General features: G+C 53.4%; 1 protein-coding gene across 1 annotated transcript; it reads left to right on the top strand.

The window, feature by feature from the left end:
- Positions 1-619: 619 nt before the first annotated feature.
- On the top strand, positions 620-19,679 carry LOC125319060 (serine/threonine-protein kinase pim-1-like). The gene is made up of 6 exons (XM_048290008.1): positions 620-741; positions 17,538-17,967; positions 18,085-18,135; positions 18,341-18,707; positions 19,360-19,536; positions 19,657-19,679. The coding sequence occupies exons 1-6, from the start codon at positions 620-622 to the stop codon at positions 19,677-19,679; spliced, it is 1,170 nt and encodes a 389-aa protein (XP_048145965.1).

Raw genomic sequence — 19,679 nt, 5'->3', positions numbered from 1 at the left:
CTCCTATATTTCTCGAGACTTACTTTTTGATATTGAACCTCCTGGATCTTGTCAGGGGTGTTTTGGGACGAGATCTTGTGGGAGATGAAAGATCAAACAGAACATGTATTAGTGATCGAACCCTTGCGTGGATCCATGGTAGTCAGTGAAGCTATTCAGGAGCATTTATATGGTCCCATTACCCCTAAAGCAAAGGATGGCCATAGTCCCGAGGCCGCGCGGCCGCCATCCATGTGGCACACGCCGGCAGAAGTGCCTGCGCTGGATGCGCCCGGCCTCCTCGGGAGCGTGCGCCTTATCACGGACCCTGTCCCTGTCTCGGGGTCCCCGGCCACGCGGCCGCAAGTGAGGGAGCGATGCTGCAGGCGCCGCGGGTGCCGTGGGCCACGAGCAGCCAGGAACCGGGCATCGGCGTGGAAGCCCGCTCTAAGCACAGGGCTCGGAGAGCCCTGCGGAGGGAGAAGCGGCGGTTTCCACAGCGACACGAGAAGCCGCGCAGCGCAGTGCTGAGCTGAAACGGGGCCGCTCTCAAAGCAGCGTGGAGTTGGCCGAGCAGAACCGCTCACAGGGCACGGGGCCGGCAGTGATGGCAACGCGGGGCCGCGCAGAGCCCAGACACATGCCGGAGCAGAGCCGCTCGGAGGGCGCGGAGCAGCCGCAATGCAGGGGCCCGGCTGAGATGTCGGAGTCGGTGAGGCGGCGGCCACACGGGACCGGCAGCCACGACGAACACGCAAGCACGTGATAGGAGAAGTTATAGCAACGAAAATCACAGGAACTGTGAAATGGTACAATGTAAAAAACAACTATGGATTTATATGTTGATATATGTTGAGATGATACAGGGGAAGATCTATTCATCCATAGAACTGCCATTAAAAGGAATAACCCTAAAAATTACCTGCAAAGTGTAGGAGATGGAGAAGTTGTACAGTTTGATATAGTGCAAGGAAAGAAGGGTTTACAAGCAGCAAATGTTACTGGGCCTGGAGTTATTCCAGTCAAAGGCAGCCGTTATGCACAAAATTATAAACAATATCCATCCCAGCAATTTCCCTACCCACAGCCTACTTCCCCCTTTTACCCAATATGAATTATACCCAATATGAACCCCTTCCTAAGTTTACCCTATCCCCAGTTTATTCCTAATCCATTTTTCACCCCATGGCTTCCCTATACAATTCCATTTCCCTACAATTCCTCTCCGATGCTGAGGGGGGGATGAAAAGGGGGAGGGAAGAAATTAAACCCTCTCCTGCCTCAGTTTCCCCACAAAACATGCCCGGAGACTTCTGTCTCCTTTCTATCAGCCCTAAGATGTTCCACAGAATCTGATTGGACGTTTAAAAACTCAGGAGGGTGGCTTGTTTTGCCTTGAAACAGTTCTTGTTATGTTTATCCAGTTGTTTCCATTCTCCTTTTATTAAAATAAAACGGGTGAGATGTTGGGGTCCCTCCCCTGCCATGGAGCCCTGGGAGAGGGGCCCTGGGTGAGAGACACAGGGTTTCCCTGCCCCTGGTCAGCCTCATTCCCCATTGGTTGGTTTGGGTTCCCTGGTGTGGCCAAGGACCCTCAGGTCCCGTGACTGAGCAGAGCCCCGGCCATGCAGCTGGAGAAATAAAGATCTCTGAAACATCTACCACGAATCTGTCCATATATACTTCGTTTCCACGGGACTCCTGGTTTGAAATATGCTTGTTGCAGTAATCCCCTGCTGCAACACTCAGGGGTCTCCATCCCTCTCGCCCCAGGGAATGCTTGTGCAGGGTGGGGGACCAGGGGCTCTGTGTCCCTCTCACCGCTGAGTGTGCTCGGGGGGTGGGGGGCTCTCCGACCTTCTCACACCTGGGGAGGCCGGGGGGGTCTCTGTCCCTCTCACCCCTGGTGTGACCCCGCCCAAGCATCATCGGGGTGAGAGGGACAGAGACACCCCCAAACCCCCACAAGCATCTCCCAAGAATCCCAAGGGGAGAAGGACAGAGACCCTCACTGGGCACCGAGTGGGGTGAGAGGGACAGAGACAGTCTCCATCCTCCTCTGCCAAACATCACCCTGAACCCAAAATTCCCCCCACATACCAGTAAAATAGTGAGATTTTAGATGTCTCTGATCAATTTCTTTATTTTTACCCAAGTTTGGGGTGTTTTTAAGGGACGAAGATGGATCACAAGAAAATTAGGGCCAAAACAAAAGGACCATCAGCCAGGTGTCTTCCCAAGGTGGATCACAGGGAATGTGGGTCACCAGGGCTCTTCTGGGGGATGGAGTTGGAGCACAGGACAAAGCTCTTGCCACAGTCGGGGCACTCGCAGGGCTTCCCTTACTGGTGGCTCTGTTGGTGTGGGGCCAACTGTGAGCTCCTGGAGAAGCTCTTCCCACACTGGGGACACTCGTAGGGCCTCTCCCCGGTGTGGATGCGCCGGTGGGTGACGAGGGTGGAGTTGTACTTGAAGCCTTTTATGTAGTCAGGGCAGCAGAAGGAGCACTCCTCTGTGTGCTTGCGCTGGTGCCCGAGGAGACTGGAGCTCTTCCCACCCTCAGGACACTCGCAGGGCCTCTCCCCAGTGTGGATCCTCTTGTGGCAGAGCAGGCTGGAGCTCCAGCTGAAGCTCTTCTCACATTTCAAGCACTTCTTGGGCTTCTCTCTGCCATGAAGCTGCTCATGAAGCCCCAGCTCTGAGCCCTGGCTGGATCTGCAGCTGCCTTCCCAGCACAGGGTGGGTCTTTCCTCCTCAGAGCACCCTGGGCTGCATTTGGAGCCCCCCCAGTCACTTCTCAGCCCCTTCCCAGCCCCGGCTGAGTTTAAGCCCTGTGTGCCTCTGTGCTGTGCCCGGGCTGGCTGCAGGCAGTGCCCCAGCCCTGCTGGGCTGTGCCCAGGAGCTGCTCCTGGCCAGAGCTGTCTCTCTGCAGCGCTGCCGCTTGCCAGGAGCTGCCTCTGTGCCAGGAGCCCGGCCCAGCTCAGCAGCACAGACACAGCACAAGGACTGGAATGACCCTCTTGGGGCTTGGTGCTGAGGCCCTGAACATCAGTCCCTGACAGGGACTGGCAGAAACCTCTCAAGGATTCAAGTCAGAACTGAACTTCAAAGTTTCTGGAAGTTTTCACGGGTCCCAGTGAGGGCCACGACTGAGAAAGTGTCCCCAGGCTGCGGTCAGAGCAGAGAACTGGAGGCAGGGATGACAGGGGGGGACAAAGAGAAGCCAAGTCTTGGTGCCCTGGGGCACAGCATCGTCTGTGCCACCAAGGGCTGGGAGGAGACACCTTGTCCTGAGACCCTGGGGCCTCCTGGGCACAGCCCCAGCAAGGCTGGGCACTGTCAGCCCCTTGTCCTGCCCTCAGCATCCCCCCACATCCCAGTGGCCTCAGGGATCTGCTGGAAGGAGTCCCTGGGGAGCCTTGGTCAGGAATGGCCCTGGGGGGCTCCTCAATGCTCCCAGGGACTGCAGGGTTTTCAAAGGACTTTGGCTTTTGCCTGGGAGCCTCTGAGAGCTTTGTGCAATCTTGGCCCCCAATTATCTGCTCTAATGAGCCCCTGGAGATTCTTTGTCAGTAACAACACTCAGTGGGGGTCATTAATGCTTCAGGGTACTCAGGGTTAATTTAACTACTTCTTTTTGACACTGACTCTCTGAGAGGTTTGTGCAATCATGGCCTCCAATTATCTCCAATTACTTTAACGAGTCCCTTGAGAGCTTTGCAGTGACACTCAGTGGGGCTCATTAATGCTCTGAGATACTCAAGGTTTTTAAGGTACTTTGGATTTTCCTTCCCACACTGAGGCTCTGAGAGGTTTTTGGGTAATCCTGCCTTCCAAGTCTCTTCCAAGGAGTCCATGAGGAGCCTGTGTTGGGGATGGACCTCAGTGAGACCCATGAATGCCTCCAGACACTTTGGGTGTTTCCTCTGCCTTTGACTCCTGGAAAGGTTTGTGCAATCTCCTCTCAGGCCCTGAGCTTCCAGGGCTCAGCCCCAAATGCACCACAGGGCTCATTAGGATCAAGCAAGTGCTGACAAACCCTGGCTCTGCCTTGATTTCCCTCTGGCCTGGTGCAGTTCATTAGGAAGGTTTCCTTCTCCAGTTATGGAGAAATATTTCAAAGAGCTTCTAAGAAATACTCATTCCTATTTTAAGGGGTGTATTTTATTGCTGTTCTCTTTAGAGAAGAGGTGATTGCAGCATTCTGTGGCTGATACTGATCACAGGTCTCTCCTCAGGAGGTCTGGCCTGGTCACAGAAGCTGTGCCTTGAGGTCTGACCCAGCGTGGAGAACCCTGCTCCACATTCCCAAGCCTCATCCTGTCTCTCCTCACTCACCTGGGACCTGCTTTGCTCAGAGAACTGGCTGCACTCAGCCAAAGGGGGGGGTTGTTGGGGTTTTTTTGAAGCAATCTGAAACTCCTGAGTTTCCTCATTGAAAACAGACACCCTCCTCCAGTGTGTGCCAAGCCCCAGTGAAAGGGTGAAAATCATTGTACTTGGGCATCCTTGGGCAAGAATAAAATACACTGTAACCAATGTAGAAGCCAGCTGAACACCTTGGCAAGAGATAGGGAACAAAGCTGGCAGGAATGAGGAACAAAGCTGCTGAAAGCAGGGAAGAAACTGCTGAAACAGCTGCCAAGAGACTGCGCATGCCGAGAGGAGAAAGGTGAAGAGTGCAGAGCGAGGAAGACGTTCAGCCTTCATCAAATGGCCACCGAGTCTTCCTGAGCGTGACCACCAGGGAGCCCTGGGCCTGCGCTCCGCGTGTGCTACTGATAATAACGAGTGCTGAGAAATGGTTTGCACAACCACACCTTTTCTAGGGAAAACAGTGAATATGCATGAAATGGAACCACATCTTGTAATCTGCCGTGTGCCTGGGGTGGGTGTTAGGAGGAGCAATCCCCGCACACCCAGCGCGCTGAATAAAGCAAACACCCGCTTCTTGGACTTTGTCTGGGAAGTGTCTCTTGGCCCGGTGTGGGGCGAATCATAGAGCTGCCAGAGGGGCCTTTTTGGCTCAGCTGAGAGCAGTCCTGCTGCAAGGCTGTCCTCGAGCTGCTTGGGCTGCACATGCGCCCAGGGAATGCTCATTGCTTGCAGTCTCAGGCGCTGTGGGTGTGCAGGTGTAACTACTGCAGGAGGGAACAGCTCTGCTGGGGGCAGTTCTCTTTTTCTTGGTGGTTTTTCTGTTTAATGAACGTTCCCTGCCAGCTCTGGGCAGAGCTCTGTACCTGTATGTGCCACTTGTCTGTGGCACTGTGGCTCAGGAGGTGGCCAAGGGGAGCTTGGCGGAGGTGTGGGCAGAGGAATGGCCATCAGGCCAGGCTGGGGGGTCAGCGGCCGGTCAGTTGCGTTGCGTGGCCGCGGCTCTGGAGGCTTGTGTGGGAGCGTGTGCAGGGCTGGAAGGCTGGGGCTGCCGCCGCTGTGTCCCAGAGCCGGGAAGGCCGGGGCTGGCCCGGCCCTGGCCCGGCCCCGCCAGCTCTGCCAGCTGCCGGCGGGGACACAAAGGGCAGCTCCGAGCTGCGGCCGCTGCGCTGCGGCTGCACAAACACAGCGCCCGCAGAGCTCCAGGGCAAGGTGCTGGCCCTGGCTCGGGGCTGGGCCGGGGCCAGCGGCAGAAAATCAACTTGCAGCTTGGGCCCCGCAGCAGGGAGGAGCAGCAATTGCTGGCTGAGAGAGACTCTTGCCAAGGGCCTGTGGGGCCGGGCCCCAGGGAACGGCTTCCCGCTGCCCGAGGGCAGGCTGAGATGGGATGTGGGGCAGCAATGGTTCCCTGGCAGGGCGCTCAGGGCCTGGCACAGGCTGGCCCCAGAAGCTGCGGCTGCCCCCGCATCCCTGCAAGTGTCCCAGGCCGGCTCGGCCATTGGGGCTTCCTGCCCAGGAGGGCTGGGCTGGGCTGGGCTGGGGCTGCTGAGGGCGGGATGGGCTCTGCCTGAGCCAGCTGAAGGCTGGGCATGATGAGGCCGGGGGGACCCCGTTCCTCAGTGGGTTCTGGGGTATCCCCCATTCCTGAAGGGATTGCAGGCTATGTCCTGTTCCTGAGGCAGTTTTGGGGTCCCCCCAATGCTTTGGGAGGGGTTGTGAGAGGGGACCTCTGGTACTTGGAAGGGGGAGCTATTGTCAGGGAGCCGGGGAGTCCACTTTGGGAAGGATGCTGCTGTTTCTGGAAATGTTGAGAGGTTCTGAATGGGCTGTGGGGCCCTGGCTCTCATTTTGGGCCTTGAGGTGAGCCCATGGGCACAGCAAGGGCTGAGGAGAGGTTCCAAGCTCCCATTTGGGATGGAGGGATTGAGCGGGTGCCTCCAATCAACTCAATGCCAGCCCCAATGTGTCGATGGCAGCCCCAAATGGCTCGATCCATCAGCCCCAAGGCCCGGCTGTGGGGAGTCAGGAAGCACAGAAGGGGAATTGGTGTCCAGGAAGGGTGGGATGGGATGGGATGGGATGGGATGGGATGGGATGGGATGGGATGGGATGGGATGGGATGGGATGGGTGGAGGTGGCATCACGGGGGAAGGAAGGAATTCGGAAGGAATTCGGAAGGAATTCGGAAGGAATTCGGAAGGAAGGAATTCGGAAGGCAGGAAGGAATTCGGAAGGATTTCGGAAGGAATTCCGAAGGAAGGAAGGAATTCGGAAGGAAAGAAAGGAAGGAAGGAATTCGGAAGGAATTCGGAAGGAATTTGGAAAGGAAGGAAGGAAGGAAGGAAGGAAGGAAGGAAGGAAGGAAGGAAGGAAGGAAGGAAGGAAGGAAGGAATTTGGAAGGAATTTGGAAGGAATTTGGAAGGAATTCGGAAGGAATTCGGAAGGAAGGAAGGAAGGAATTCGGAAGGAAGGAATTCAGAAGGAAGGAAGGAAGGAAGGAAGGAAGGAAGGAAGGAAGGAATTCGGAAGGAATTCGGAAGGAATTCGGAAGGAAGGAAGGAAGGAAGGAAGGAAGGAAGGAAGGAAGGAAGGAAGGAAGGAAGGAAGGAAGGAAGGAAGGAAGGAATTCGGAAGGAAGGAAGGAAGGAAGGAAGGAAGGAAGGAAGGAAGGAAGGAAGGAATTCGGAAAGAAGGAAGGCAGGAATTCGGAAGGAAGGAAGGAATTCGGAAGGATTTCGGAAGGAATTCGGAAGGAAGGAAGGAATTCGGAAGGAAGGAAGGAATTCGGAAGGAAGGAATTCGGAAGGAATTCGGAAGGAATTCGGAAGGAAGGAAGGAAGGAAGGAATTCGGAAAGAAGGAATTCGGAAGGAAGGAAGGAATTCGGAAGGAATTCGGAAGGAATTCCGAAGGAATTCCGAAGGAATTCGGAAGGAATTCGGAAGGAAGGAATTCGGAAGGAAGGAAGGAAGGAAGGAAGGAAGGAAGGAAGGAAGGAAGGAAGGAAAGAAGGAAGAAGAAACAATAAAATCACTAAAAAATGAAGGAAGGAAGCGAGCAAAAAGATAATAAAAATGAAAGAAAGAAAGAATGGAAGAAAATCAAAAGACACATATGAACTATAAAATGAAACTGAATGAAAAAGAAGAGAAATAGAAAGAAAGCAAGGCTAAATAACATGAAACCAAGAAGAAAATAAAAGAAAAAGAAAAAAAAAAGGAAGGAAGGAAGAAACAATGAAAAAGAAAAAAAAAAAAGACAGAAAGACACAAGGAAAAATAAAAGAGAAAAAGAAAGAAAGAAGAAAGACAGAAAGCAACAAAAAACAGAAAAAAGGGAGAAAAAAGATTTTAAAATGATGAAAGAAGGAAAAAAGGATTCAATAACATGAAGCAAACAAGAGAACGGAAAAAGAAGTGAACAAGACAACAAGAAAGAAAGACTCAATAACGTGATACCAAGAAAAAATTTGAAAATAAGGAGGAAAGAAGAAAACAACAAGAAAAAAAAAGAATTGAAAGAAAAAAACATAAAGAATGAAGTAAGCAAGCAAAAAACGATAATAAAAAGGAAAGAAAGGGAGAAAATCAAAAAACAGAAATCAACAAAATAAAAAAAAAGGGAAGAAAAAAGACTAGAAGAAAGAAAGAAAGAAAGACTAAATAACATGAAACCAACAAGAATATATCAGGAAAAGAAAAAAAAAAGAAAGAAAGAAGAATGAAATAAGGAAGAAAAAAAAAGAATAATAAAGAAAGATGAAAAAAAAAAGAATGAAAAAGAGCGCAAAAAAAGAAAGAAAGAAGAAAGCAACCAAAAAACAAAAAAAAAGGAAAAAAAGGAAAAAGAAAGATTAAAAAAATGAAGAAGAAAGAAAGATTCAGTAATGTGAATCAACAGGAAAAAGGAACAAAGAAAGAAAAATGGACACAAGCGAGAAAGAAAAAAAAGAACAGAAAGAATGGCACAAGGAAAAAAAGTAAAAAAAGGAAGAAAGAAAAAAAAAGAAAGAAAGAAGAAAGAACGCAACAAAATCAAAAAAAGGAAAAGAAAGAAAAAAGATTTAAAAATGAAGAAGGAAAGAAAGAAAACTGAAAGAAATCAACGCAAAAATGAACAAAGCAAGGAAATATAAAAGATAAAAAAACCACTCAATTACGTGAAACCAAGAAGAAAAATGAAAAAAAAGAAAGAAAGAAGAAAGCAGCAAGAAACAATAAAAAAAAACAAGAAAGAGAAAACATTCAAAAATGAAGAAAGAAAGACAAAAGCAAAAAGAAAAGAAAAATGAAAGAAAGAAAGGAGGGAAAAAAGAGACTAAAAACATGAAACCAACAAGAAAATAAATTTTAAGAAAAGTCAAAAAAAGAAGAAAGAAAGAAACAAGGAAGAAAGTAAATGACAGAAAGAAAGACACGAGAAAAAATAAAAGTACAAGAGAAACAAAGAAAGCAAAAAATTAAAGACAAAAGACAGCAACAACAACAAAAGAAAAAAGGTTAAAATATGAAGAAGGAAAAAAAAAAGAAGGAAAGAAAATGAAAAGAAAGCAACAAGAAAATTTAAAAAGTGAAGAAAAAGAAGAAAGACTAAGTAACGTGAAACAAGAAAAACTTGTTAAAAAGAGGAAAGAAATCATCAAAAAAGAAAGAAAAAAGAAAAAAAAGAAAGAAGAAAGAGAGAAGAAAGACAAAAAGCAACAAAAAATAGGAAAAAGAAAGAAAAAAGATGAAAGAATGAAGAAAGAAAGAAAGCTAAAAGAAATCAAGATGAAAATGAAACCCTTGTGCCACTGCGGGACCTTGTGCAGCCAAGGAGAGCATTGTGAGAGTGCGGGGCCATGGAACCAAGGGACCATTGGGACCTTGTGGGGCCTCCTGGACTCAAGGGACCATTGCCACACTGGGGGGCCTCATGGAATGAAGGGTCCATGGTGCCACTGCAGAGCCAAGGACACCATGGTTACACTGCAGGGCCCATGGAACCAAGGAACCATTGGGACACCCCGTGGCCTCATCCTCTGGAATTCCAACAGCTCTGAGGGATGGCAGCACCTGCAGGCAGCACGGAAGGATTCTGGGGAGAGCCTTTGATCCCTGCTCCAAAGGAAATCAGAGAAAGAGCCCTGGTCAGATCAAGGCACATTTTCCTTTTTCATTTTTCCTTTTTCCTTTTCCTTTTTCCTTTTTCCTTTTCCTTTTCCTTTTCCTTTTCCTTTTCCTTTTCCTTTTTCCTTTTTCCTTTTCCTTTTCCTTTTCCTTTTCCTTTTCCCTTTCCCTTTCCCTTTCCCTTTTCCCTTTCCCTTTTCCCTTTCCCTTTTCCCTTTCCCTTTCCCTTTCCCTTTCCTTTCCTGGTGTAAACTGTTGACCTGCCTGTAAAGTGCAGCAAAAGCTTTGCAGGGTTTGGTTCAAGGTCCCCAAGGTTGGAACAGGGAAGTGTTCGAGTCCCTTCTAAGAGAAGGGTTGCAGTCTTTGTGCCATGACTGCCTGGGATCCATGGAACAAGTGTGTTCTGGCAGACTCGGGGACCTCGAGAGCAATCCCATGCAGGAGCCAGCACTGGCCCTGCACCCTGGTGGGAGCAGCGTGGTACGGATGGGAAACGGGCAGCTGGGTGTGCAGTGGGAACCTCAAGCCAGGTCATGGAAGGCCAGGCTTTAGCTCTGAACACAGCAGCACAAAGAGCAGAATGAATGACCTTTCCTAGAAATCACTGAAGGACAAAGGGTGACCATATGGACTGATTTGAACTATGGGTTTGGAATAATACGCGCCCAGGGAGCCACATGGAAGGAAAGGGCACAGAGGTCTCCAGTGAGTACAAAAAGAAATCAGTCACCTACTGCAGAGTGTGCCAAAGCCAAAAGAAGTGGCCCTGCTGCCCTTGTAAAGCCCATGGGTTTGGAGACTCCCCAGGTAATCCAGGGAATCCATTGGCTGACCAAACAGCTCAAGAGGGGGCTGAGAAAGCTCTCCTTGCACTGATACCTAGCAAAAACTGGAATGTTCTGCAACAAAACCCAGATTCCAGTGATCAGGACAGGCAGTCAGCCCCAGCAGCAGCAGCTACGGAAAATCCCAGCAGGTGATTGGTAAGCCTGTGTGGGCAGGTAATTGTAGCTCCACAATTAATGTAGAACAGAACTAAAACATCAGCAAACACATGAGGAAATGGAGAATATGGTAGCCCGTTTACAAAGGCATCTAGTAAGCACAAAAATGGCAAAAAATGATAGATCAGTTGTTGAGAAAGATGGGATTGGTTTTGAAGGAAGAAGGCTGCCTCCAGGGCTCGTTAAATGGGAATCACCAGGTGATTTTAGCCAACTGATTTTGCAGAAGTGCCCAGGCAGAAGGGGGACTGGCACATTTTGGCATTGGTGGATCCTTTTTCTGGATGGCCAGAAGCTTTCCCATGTGGCACCAACACGACAAGGGAAGGCTCAGAAGTTTTGCTGAAATGAATATTTCATAGCACTGGGAGTAACTCTTGTAAGCCTTAAAAGGTGCATGGTTCTCAACAGATCATTGGGGCTGGACTCGCCTGTACATCCTTTCCAACCAGGAGATGCGGTGTGCATCAGAACCTGGAATTTTGGAACAATCCAGCCAAAGTGGAAGGGACCATCTCAAGTCCTCCTGGTAACCTACCCTGCACTCAGGGTAGAAGGAATCAAACTCGGGGTTCATCACATGTGGGTAAAACCAGCGAGCACACATTAAACACAGCAGAAACAAGACTGACTGACACCGTGGAGTTTGGGGTTTTGACATAAATCCTATTGTTTTAGGTATTGAATATGATTTTCAAAGGGGATACTATTTATTGGATCTAGATGAAGATGATCAATAATTGTGTATCTATATTAATAATAGAAATGATGTTCCTGACTTCTGGGAAGGGAAATGCGGTTTTCAAAGTCAGTGCAAGACGTTGGCAGATGACAGAATGTAACCCCTGTAACAGCTTGTTTGCCAACACCAACCTCTGCAGAAAATCCAGTTCCATGGGGAGCTGCAGTCAGCAATTTGACAAAAATCTGGGGACACGTGTGGGAAGGAAATAGCACCCAGGGCACCTGGACAGGGATGGAAGGAGAATATTCCTTACCATGGACACATCAGAACAATACTGCTGAGAATTGTAACATTTCCAACCCGGATCTGGAAATTACCTCAGGAAATATTTATCATCTGACAGATTGCACTGATACCCCCTGGGGCTGTCAAATTCCAGCAGTATGGAATCGCCCTCAGACAGGACACTGGGAATGTTTCCAGCCAGTTCAGGGGTGTCTGGGCTGGGAAGGGAGCCCAGGCCTCCCACAGGACCCCTTAGAGGTGGATATAAAATATCCTGATTTAACAAGGTCAAGGCCAAAGGATCCCAGGACAAAGGAAAAGTGGGATTGCCCTGGGACAGACACTTGAGCTGTTTGGAATGCTGAGGTCCAGCGGCTCCTGGCTGTGGCCCAGGCTCTGAGGCTGGGCTGCGTTTGTAGAAATGATTCTGCCTTTCTCAGGGACACCTGGGCTGAGCCAACAAACAACGAACCTTGGAGAGGCACAGAGTGTCAGCAGGACACGGTCAGATCCTTAGGAGCCCCAGGATGGGTGAGAAGTGATGGAATTTGGAGCACACGTTTGCCCCTGGGAGAATCAGGAGCACCATGGACACTGGGGGTATGAATGTTCCGTCCCTCGTGCAAGGAGTCACCACTGGGAACCCGACTGTGGGGAAAGGTTAAAGGGGATGGAATTGGAAACATCCCAGTGCGGGATGTGAACTACAGCGGGATGGATTTTAGAATCCATCACTGCTCCGCAAAGATCTGCCTTTAGGAACAGACCAGCCACACACCATTGGGCTCTGCAGATGGAAACTTTAGTGAATGCAGCTCCTTTGGGGTTTGCTGAAATAAAGGAACAACTGCCAGCCACAGCTAAAATGACCTTCCAGAGCAGATTGGCTTTAGCCCTATTGCTGCTACATGGACAGGGAGTATGTGGATTCTTGAACTGAAACAGCAACACTTGTTGTGTGCACATTCCAAATGTGATGCTGGATTGGATGATTGGGTAGAGAGGATAAAATCGGTTGCTGCATCCAGCAGGGAATTAAGGGGAGGGTTAGACAGTAACTGGTTGGATAAAATATTTAGAGGGCTTGGATTTTCCCTGACTGATGGTTGGCCTCACTTTTGCAAAGTCTAACTGGGATCACAGCAATACTTGTGCTTATGACACTTGCTTTGAGCTGTGTAAAGAACATGGTTGTGAAAGCAGCTGAGGAACTCGTGGGATGAGAGTAAAGGAGCAGAGTGAGGCTTACGAAGGCTTGAAGGGAAGAGAAGCTTCACAACCCTCCAAGGGGGGGAGATTTGCCAGATGAAAAACCGTTTGCACCTGCTGGGTTCATACAATGCTTCTTCTCCAAAAGCCACTGGCCATGGAACCACACAAGGCTGATTCTGTAGGCAGCAACCAGCCCAGGTGTGCCAACTTTCACCAGTGCACCGGGCAGTCAGGGCTGGCTTTGGGGTCAGCGACCACCAGGGACCCCCAAAGAGACCCCCGGGGCAGAAGAACGGATGTGCAAAGGGGTGGGGGAAATATGCAATGATATTGGGGCAATGATGATCGTGTGTGTGTTTCTTGTGGGACAATCTGGGAATGTGTCTGTGAAACACAGTCTGCAAACAGGAACATTCCTGAACTCGGCACACACGACTTTGGGAGGGGCTCTCCCCTCGTGCATCCGGCCCAATAAAGAATGCTGCTGCTTCGTGCTGCGCTGGTGCTGAGGAGATTTTGTTTCACTGAAGTTTTGGTAACACCTCTGTGCCTGTGTCACAGACCCACAGAGCAGCTGTGATGTCAGAAAGGGGCTGTGTGACATCACAGAGTAGACTGCGACCTCACAGGGTGGCTGGATGACATTATAGAGTCAGCTGTGACATCACAGAGCAGCTGTGTGGTATCACAGAGAGGACTGTGACATCACAGATGGGTGCTGTGACATCACAGAGTGCCTATGACATCACAGAGTGAGCTGTGACATTGCAGATAAGGCTGTGATATCACAGGGCAGAGGTCTGACATCATAGAGTGGATTATGACATCACTGAGTGGCTGTGTGACATCACAGCATGGCTGTGTGACATCCCAGGGGGTTGGATGCCATGGCAACCCTCATCAGTTCCAGTTCCCTTGGAAACCCCCCCAGGACCCATTGCTGCAGTCAGGCTCCGTGGCCACTTGCCCGCAGAGCTGTGGCTGCCCTCGGCTGCCATGGCAGCCCTCAGGACAGAGCAGTGCCGGGGCTGGTGCCAGCTACAATTGCAGTGACACTCGCTGATGCCCTCAGGTGCCACGGCAGAGGCCACAGGGACCCGTTCCTCACTTTGGTGCCACGGACACCAACGCTTGGCCCCGCTGCCATGGGCATTGGCACGCTCACCTGCACTCAGGGCCCGTGGCCGGGCACTGCTGCCATGGACACGGGCACGGAGCCCTGGGCCACAGGCGGCTGCCGTGGCCACCAGCCCAAGGTCCCGTGGCCAGGGCCGGGGGCATGGAAAGGAACCCGTGGAGCCGTGGTGATGGTGGGTGGCCATGGGGTGCTGCTGCGGGCTGGGGCAGAGGGAATTTCCTTGCCAGGCCTTTCTCTGGGGCTGTGTTTGGCTCTGTGCTGAGCACAGCGTTGCTCACACTGAGATGGTTTTGTTCTTGCTCAGCTTGCACAGAGCCAAGGCCTTTCCTGCCCCTCGTCCGGCCACGCTGGGGAGGGGCTGGGGGAGCGGGGGAGCCTGGCAGGGGTCACAGCCAGGACAGCTGACCCCAACTGACCCCAGGCATATCCCAGACCACAGGACATCATGGCCAGTGTATAAAGTGAGGGGAACAAGGAGGAAGGGGGGACATTCTGAGTGAGGGTTTTTGTCTTCCCAGGTAACACTCAGGCAGGACAGGGCCCTGTTTTGCTGGAGGGCAGGGTCAGCACCAAAGACACAGACACCAACTGAAGGAATTGTGTAATTTATAGATTGCAAATCTGCAAAAAGTCACAAAAGCATAAACTCAGCAAAGCACATAATCATTAGCAAAGAATCACAGCAGGAGCAGCTCAGCAATGCCCCCAATCATCAGTGCCAAAGATTGCCTGCAGTGATTAACCAAGATCCAGCCCCAGTTCCCCTCAGACTTTACCATCACCCAGAGCCACCCATCAGCTGGGGGAAGCTGTCCCAGCCAAGGACTGGAGAGCCACTCCCGGACACTGGGAATTCCTGCAGCTGCCTCCAGCCACAGCTGAGGCTCCAACCCCGCTGGGAGAGGGCCCAGCTTTGACAGTGCTGGACAAACAAACTGACAGCACTTCCAGTGCGGGAACATCTGCTTTCATCCTCCTCTTGGCTTCCTCCTAAGCCTGGCCAGGGCTCAAGGAGGAGCCAAGGGAGCTGACTTTGACCATACAGCCCCAAACAAGGCCAGATGTGTCCTTGTCCGGTTTCTAAAAACAGAAAGGTAAATCTGTGTTTCACCAATGCACAGGTACATAGAACATATTGTTAATAGTACTTTGTACTTTAATGAGTTAATGAGTGGGATACAAATACAACATTTGGTTGGAAGGTTCATCAGGAGGTCAGCTTTGGCCCAGGGCCTGTTGTTCAGGCCTCAGTCAGGCCTGGTCTTCAGGCCTTGGAACTTCACTCAGTGCTTTGACCTAGAGATGAACTGCAACCTTCATAACAATTCTTCTAATAATGGAGTCTTAGATTTAGCTATTAGGCATAAAGGCATCACCTCTTGTTCTCCAATTAAGTGCTGCTCAAGGTCATCACTCAGAGCTATAATTCACATTCCTTTTAAAACATGCCTCATTAGTTCCTATTCTCTGTTATTTATCAAATCCCCCTTTTTTCGTGAGACTGTGTCTCTTTTTGGACAAATCTCAGTGCTCCATTTCCCAGCACAAAGTGTCACAACAGCTCTAACATGGAATCATAACACACCAAGTGCTCACACTGCAGTGATGACAGTGACTGCCACAAATGCATTTCGCAGCAGCCTCCAGTTTGGCAGCCCCAAAGCCAATCCCAGCAAGGAGAATTTTCTTCTTTCTGCCACTCTTCTACTGCTCTTTCCATCGAGGTGATTCTTGACTGTTGGACTTCAAACCCATCACTGATAACAGTGCAGCATTCCTGTCCTAGAATAGCCCAGGCTCCTCCTTGGCCAGCAGGCAGATAATGCAAGGCCATGCGGGTCTGCAGAGCCCCCGTTTGTGTTTGTTGGAGCTCACAGGATGTGCTGTTGGATATTTTAACAGTATCATTTGCTGCTTCTTCTAATAATCGATTTAGCTTGTTAATGTGAACTCCACAGGACGAGGCAGCGCATGTGGGGCACAGGGTGAACCAGAATCTTTGGCTTTCTGAAATCCAAGGCACTCTTTGGGTGGAAAATGCTCTCTTAACATCAAACTCTTCCTTGCAGTTGTTGCTGAAGCAGCCTAAAGGGAGGCATCAATATTTTTCCTCAGTCTCATTCAGGTTAGGAACAATAATTCCATTGTCCATGGAGCTGGCACCGTTTTAATTGCAGAATAATGCCCCCAAGGTCCTTTGCTGTTCAGCTTTACCGCGGTGTCGGGGGTAACAAGGCTTGGTGGGGTCCTTTCCCCTTCGGCTGGAGAGGTGCCGGGTCCCAGTCCCTGAGGGGCACCCGGGCTCCTGGCTGGAATCCGTGTGGAAGTCACTCAGTGTCACATCAGCCTTCACACGGAGCCCCGTGGATCAGAGCATTTTCCACAGGGGCCGTGGGGGCAAACAGGGAGATTGGGTCTGGCAGGATCTGTAAAACAATACCCTGTAACATCTCCTTGTTCTCACACAGAACACTTGGCTGCAGGGACACATTCCCATCGTTCTGCCCAGGCTGCAGGATTCAAACAGTGCTGTCTTTCCCCAGAGCTGTTCCTTCAGCTGCCTCGGGAGGGTCATTGAGCCTCTGGACCCACACTCGGGCTCCATTATTAGGACTGCTGGATCCAAACCCTTTATCTCCACCAACAGTGGTCATTTGAGGTGGATCTCCTTTTTTCACAATTGTTTATAAAACTGCAATATCAATAATTGTGCTGGCCTGTCATGGAGTTAAAGGGGCACTGCTGCCCGCTAACCCTGTGCCAGCCCAGCGCCAGCGCTCAGCGGGGCTTTGGCTTCCCGTTCCCTTTCCCGTGTCCCCAGCCCCTGTGTCCCCAGGTCGTGCCCCACCCCTCCCCCCCTCCCCCTTTGTCGAGACACGGAGGATGAGAATTTCCCCACCATCCACCCCAAAGGTTCCCCCGAGGCCATTTCCTCTCGTCCTTTCCCTTGGCAGCAGAGCCCCAGCCCTCCTGGCTGCCCCCTCCTGTCAGGGACTTGGAGAGAGCCAGGTCCCCCCTGAGCCTCCTTTCCTCCAGGCTCAGCCCCCTCAGATCCCTCAGTTGCCCCTCAGAAGTCCTCCAGACCCTTCCCCAGCTCCATTCCCATCTCTGGACGCGCTCCAGCCCCTCCATGTCTTTCTTGCAGTTTGAAGCCCAATCGCTGCCCTGTCGCTGCAGGTGCCAAAACCCCAGGGAGACTCCTTGGAAATGGGGGTAGAGAGGAGCCCTTCAAAGGGAAACGTGTGCAAAAATGCTCCCAATGGCCGAGCGGGTTTGGTGTGGCTGCGGGAGGAAGAGATGCTCCGGGACTCCGCCTCGGCCCCGGAGCGGAGCGGCCCGTGCTGCCCCGGGGCGCGCGGGGCTCGGCCGTGGGGCGCGCGGAGGGCAACGGACACACGGACATCGGACACACGGACACGCGGACAAACGCTCCCAGCGCTTCAGCGGCAGCGGCAGCAGCAGCAGCAGCACAAGAGCAGCAGAAGAGCAGCGAGTCCACGAACCCTCTGCGTCCCTTCTCCTGCTCCTCCTCTCCCTCTCCCAGTGTCTCGCACCCTCTCCCGCTCTCCCTTTCGTTCCCCAACCCCCCCCTCCCGCGGCCTCCCCCTCCCCCTGCCGGGCCGGGCCATGCCGCCGGCCCGCCCCCGGCCCCGGGCGGGGCTGCCCCCTCCCCGCCCCCGGGCGTCCCGCCGCGGTCCCGCCCCCGCCCGGCTCTCGCCCTCCTGGCTGTGGCGCTGCTGGGCGGGCATCAGTGCCTGGCTCCTGGGCACCATCGCCAGCCCCTGGCTCCGGCTGGCCCGACCCCGACCCCCACCCCGACCCCGGCCCCGGCCCCGGCCTCGGCTCCTCCCGGGGCCCGCCGGGGACACAGGCGGCGCGGCCGCTCCCGCCGCCTCCGCAGCGTCTTCCCCGCTCCGAGCTCCGCCGCTCTTGAGCGCGGCCGCCGGCCTCGAGCCGCCGGTGTCCGCTTCAAAAGAGCCAACATGTGGGGATGGCCGGCCCGGGGCGGTTGAGCGGCGCTCGGGGGCCGTTCCTGGCCCCGGGCCGAGCGCTGACGGCCGCGTCTCGCCGGCACGGAAGGCGCAGCAGGGCCTGAAGGAGCGGTACCGGCTGGGTTCGCTGCTGGGGCGCGGCGGCTTCGGCAGCGTCTTGGCGGCGACGCGGCTCTCGGACGGCGCCCCGGTGAGTGGCGGGGCCGGCGGCGGGCGCAGGAGGCGGGGGGCAAAGGAGGAGGAGAAGGAGCGTGGGGCTCGGCACGGCGGGCGGCGAGCTCAGCCCGCTGCTCCCCTTGCCTTGCAGGTGGCCATCAAACGGGTGCCACGGAACCGCATCCACCATTGGGGCCAGCTGGTGAGTGAGCGAGGGGCAGCGGGAGAAGCCGGGGCGCGACGGGCGGGGATGAGCCGAGGCCCGGCAGGGTGGAAGCCGCCAGAACGCCTCGAGGGAGAGCGGCCGTGGGGCCAGCGGAGCGCGCAGAGCGTCCCCGGCTGGCTGAGGGCTTGCCGAGCCCCGGCACGGCATCGGCCCCGCTGACGGCATCGTGCTCCTCCCACAGCCCGACGGCACCCGAGCACCACTGGAGATCGTGCTGCTGGACAAGGTGTCCGCTGGCTTCCCCGGCATCGTCCAGCTCCACGAGTGGCTGGAGCTCCCCAGCAACGTGGTGATGGTGCTGGAGCGCCCGGAGCGGTCTCAGGACCTCCTTCACTTCATTCGGGCACGGGGCTTCCTGTGCGAGGAGGTGGCGCGGCACCTGTTCCGCCAGGTGCTGGAGGCCGTGCGGCACTGCACCAGCTGCGGGGTCCTGCACCGGGACATCAAACCGGAGAACATCCTGCTTGACCTGGCCACCGGGCAGGCCAAACTCATCGACTTTGGCTGTGGCACCTACCTGCAAGCCGCAGCCTACACCAGCTTTGCAGGTGAGCCCACGCAGGGGGAGGCTCCTGGTAGAGGCATCTCATGGCCCAACATCTCCCAGCCCAAGCCGGCTGTGGCAGGGGGATTCTCCCTTTTGCTGCCAGTCATGGCAGCCGGAGTCTTCAGCCGAGCTGCTTTTGAGTGGCGCTGGCTGAGGGGCCATCTTCCAGCCCTGCTGGCAGCCTTTGCCAGCCACTCTGCCCAGGACTGGCGCTGGGGCTGGGGCAGCCAGCGCCACAGAAACACCCGTGGGTGGGGGTAGCAGAGAGTGGGGGCCAGAACCTGTGCTCCAGCCCGTTTGGTGTGCAGGCGAGACAGGGCTCGGACTGCTCTGCTGCCCGTGCTTGCCTTGGCTTAAGAATGGTTTCTGGGGCAGTGCAAGCAGGGAGGATGAAAGCGTGGTTTTTCCCCAGCACCAAGTGGGTTTTTCCTTTGCATGGAATGCTCGGGCCTTGCCAGGGCTTCCGCTGCCCTCTTGCGACACCAGCGGCTTCTTTTCCAACCCCCAGTTTGTACACAAGCCCCAGGTGCTGGCGAGAGGGCAGCGGGTCACGCCGCGTGCCGCTGGTGCGGCCCCCGCATGCCCAGGGATGCTGGGGCGAGGCTCTGGGAGCAGGCAGCGTCCCCCTGAAGAACTCCATCTCTATTCCATAGGAACACCGTCCTACAGCCCCCCGGAATGGACGCACCTCGGCTGGTACCACGGCGAGGCAGCGACCGTCTGGTCCCTGGGCATCGTGCTGCACCAGATGGTCTGCGGGGAGCACCCTTTTAGGAGGGGCTGGAACAGCACCTGGGGCCGGCTCTCGCTCCCACGACAGCTCTCTCCAGGTGGATCCTCGTCTCTGCAGCACGGGGGGAATAGCAGTGCTGGGAGACAGCAGTGGGCTCAGGAGCATCCCACCCTGGCAGCTGCTGAGGAGGTGGCAATGTCCTGCTCTCCTCCAAAAGAAAGAATTGATGGCAAAGTTTAG

The sequence above is a fragment of the Corvus hawaiiensis genome, chromosome 35 (genome assembly GCF_020740725.1).
Source record: "Corvus hawaiiensis isolate bCorHaw1 chromosome 35, bCorHaw1.pri.cur, whole genome shotgun sequence".
Lineage (NCBI taxonomy): Eukaryota > Metazoa > Chordata > Aves > Passeriformes > Corvidae > Corvus > Corvus hawaiiensis.
The sequence above is the reverse complement of the archived record's forward strand: the minus strand, read 5'-3'. Positions and strand labels throughout refer to the sequence as shown.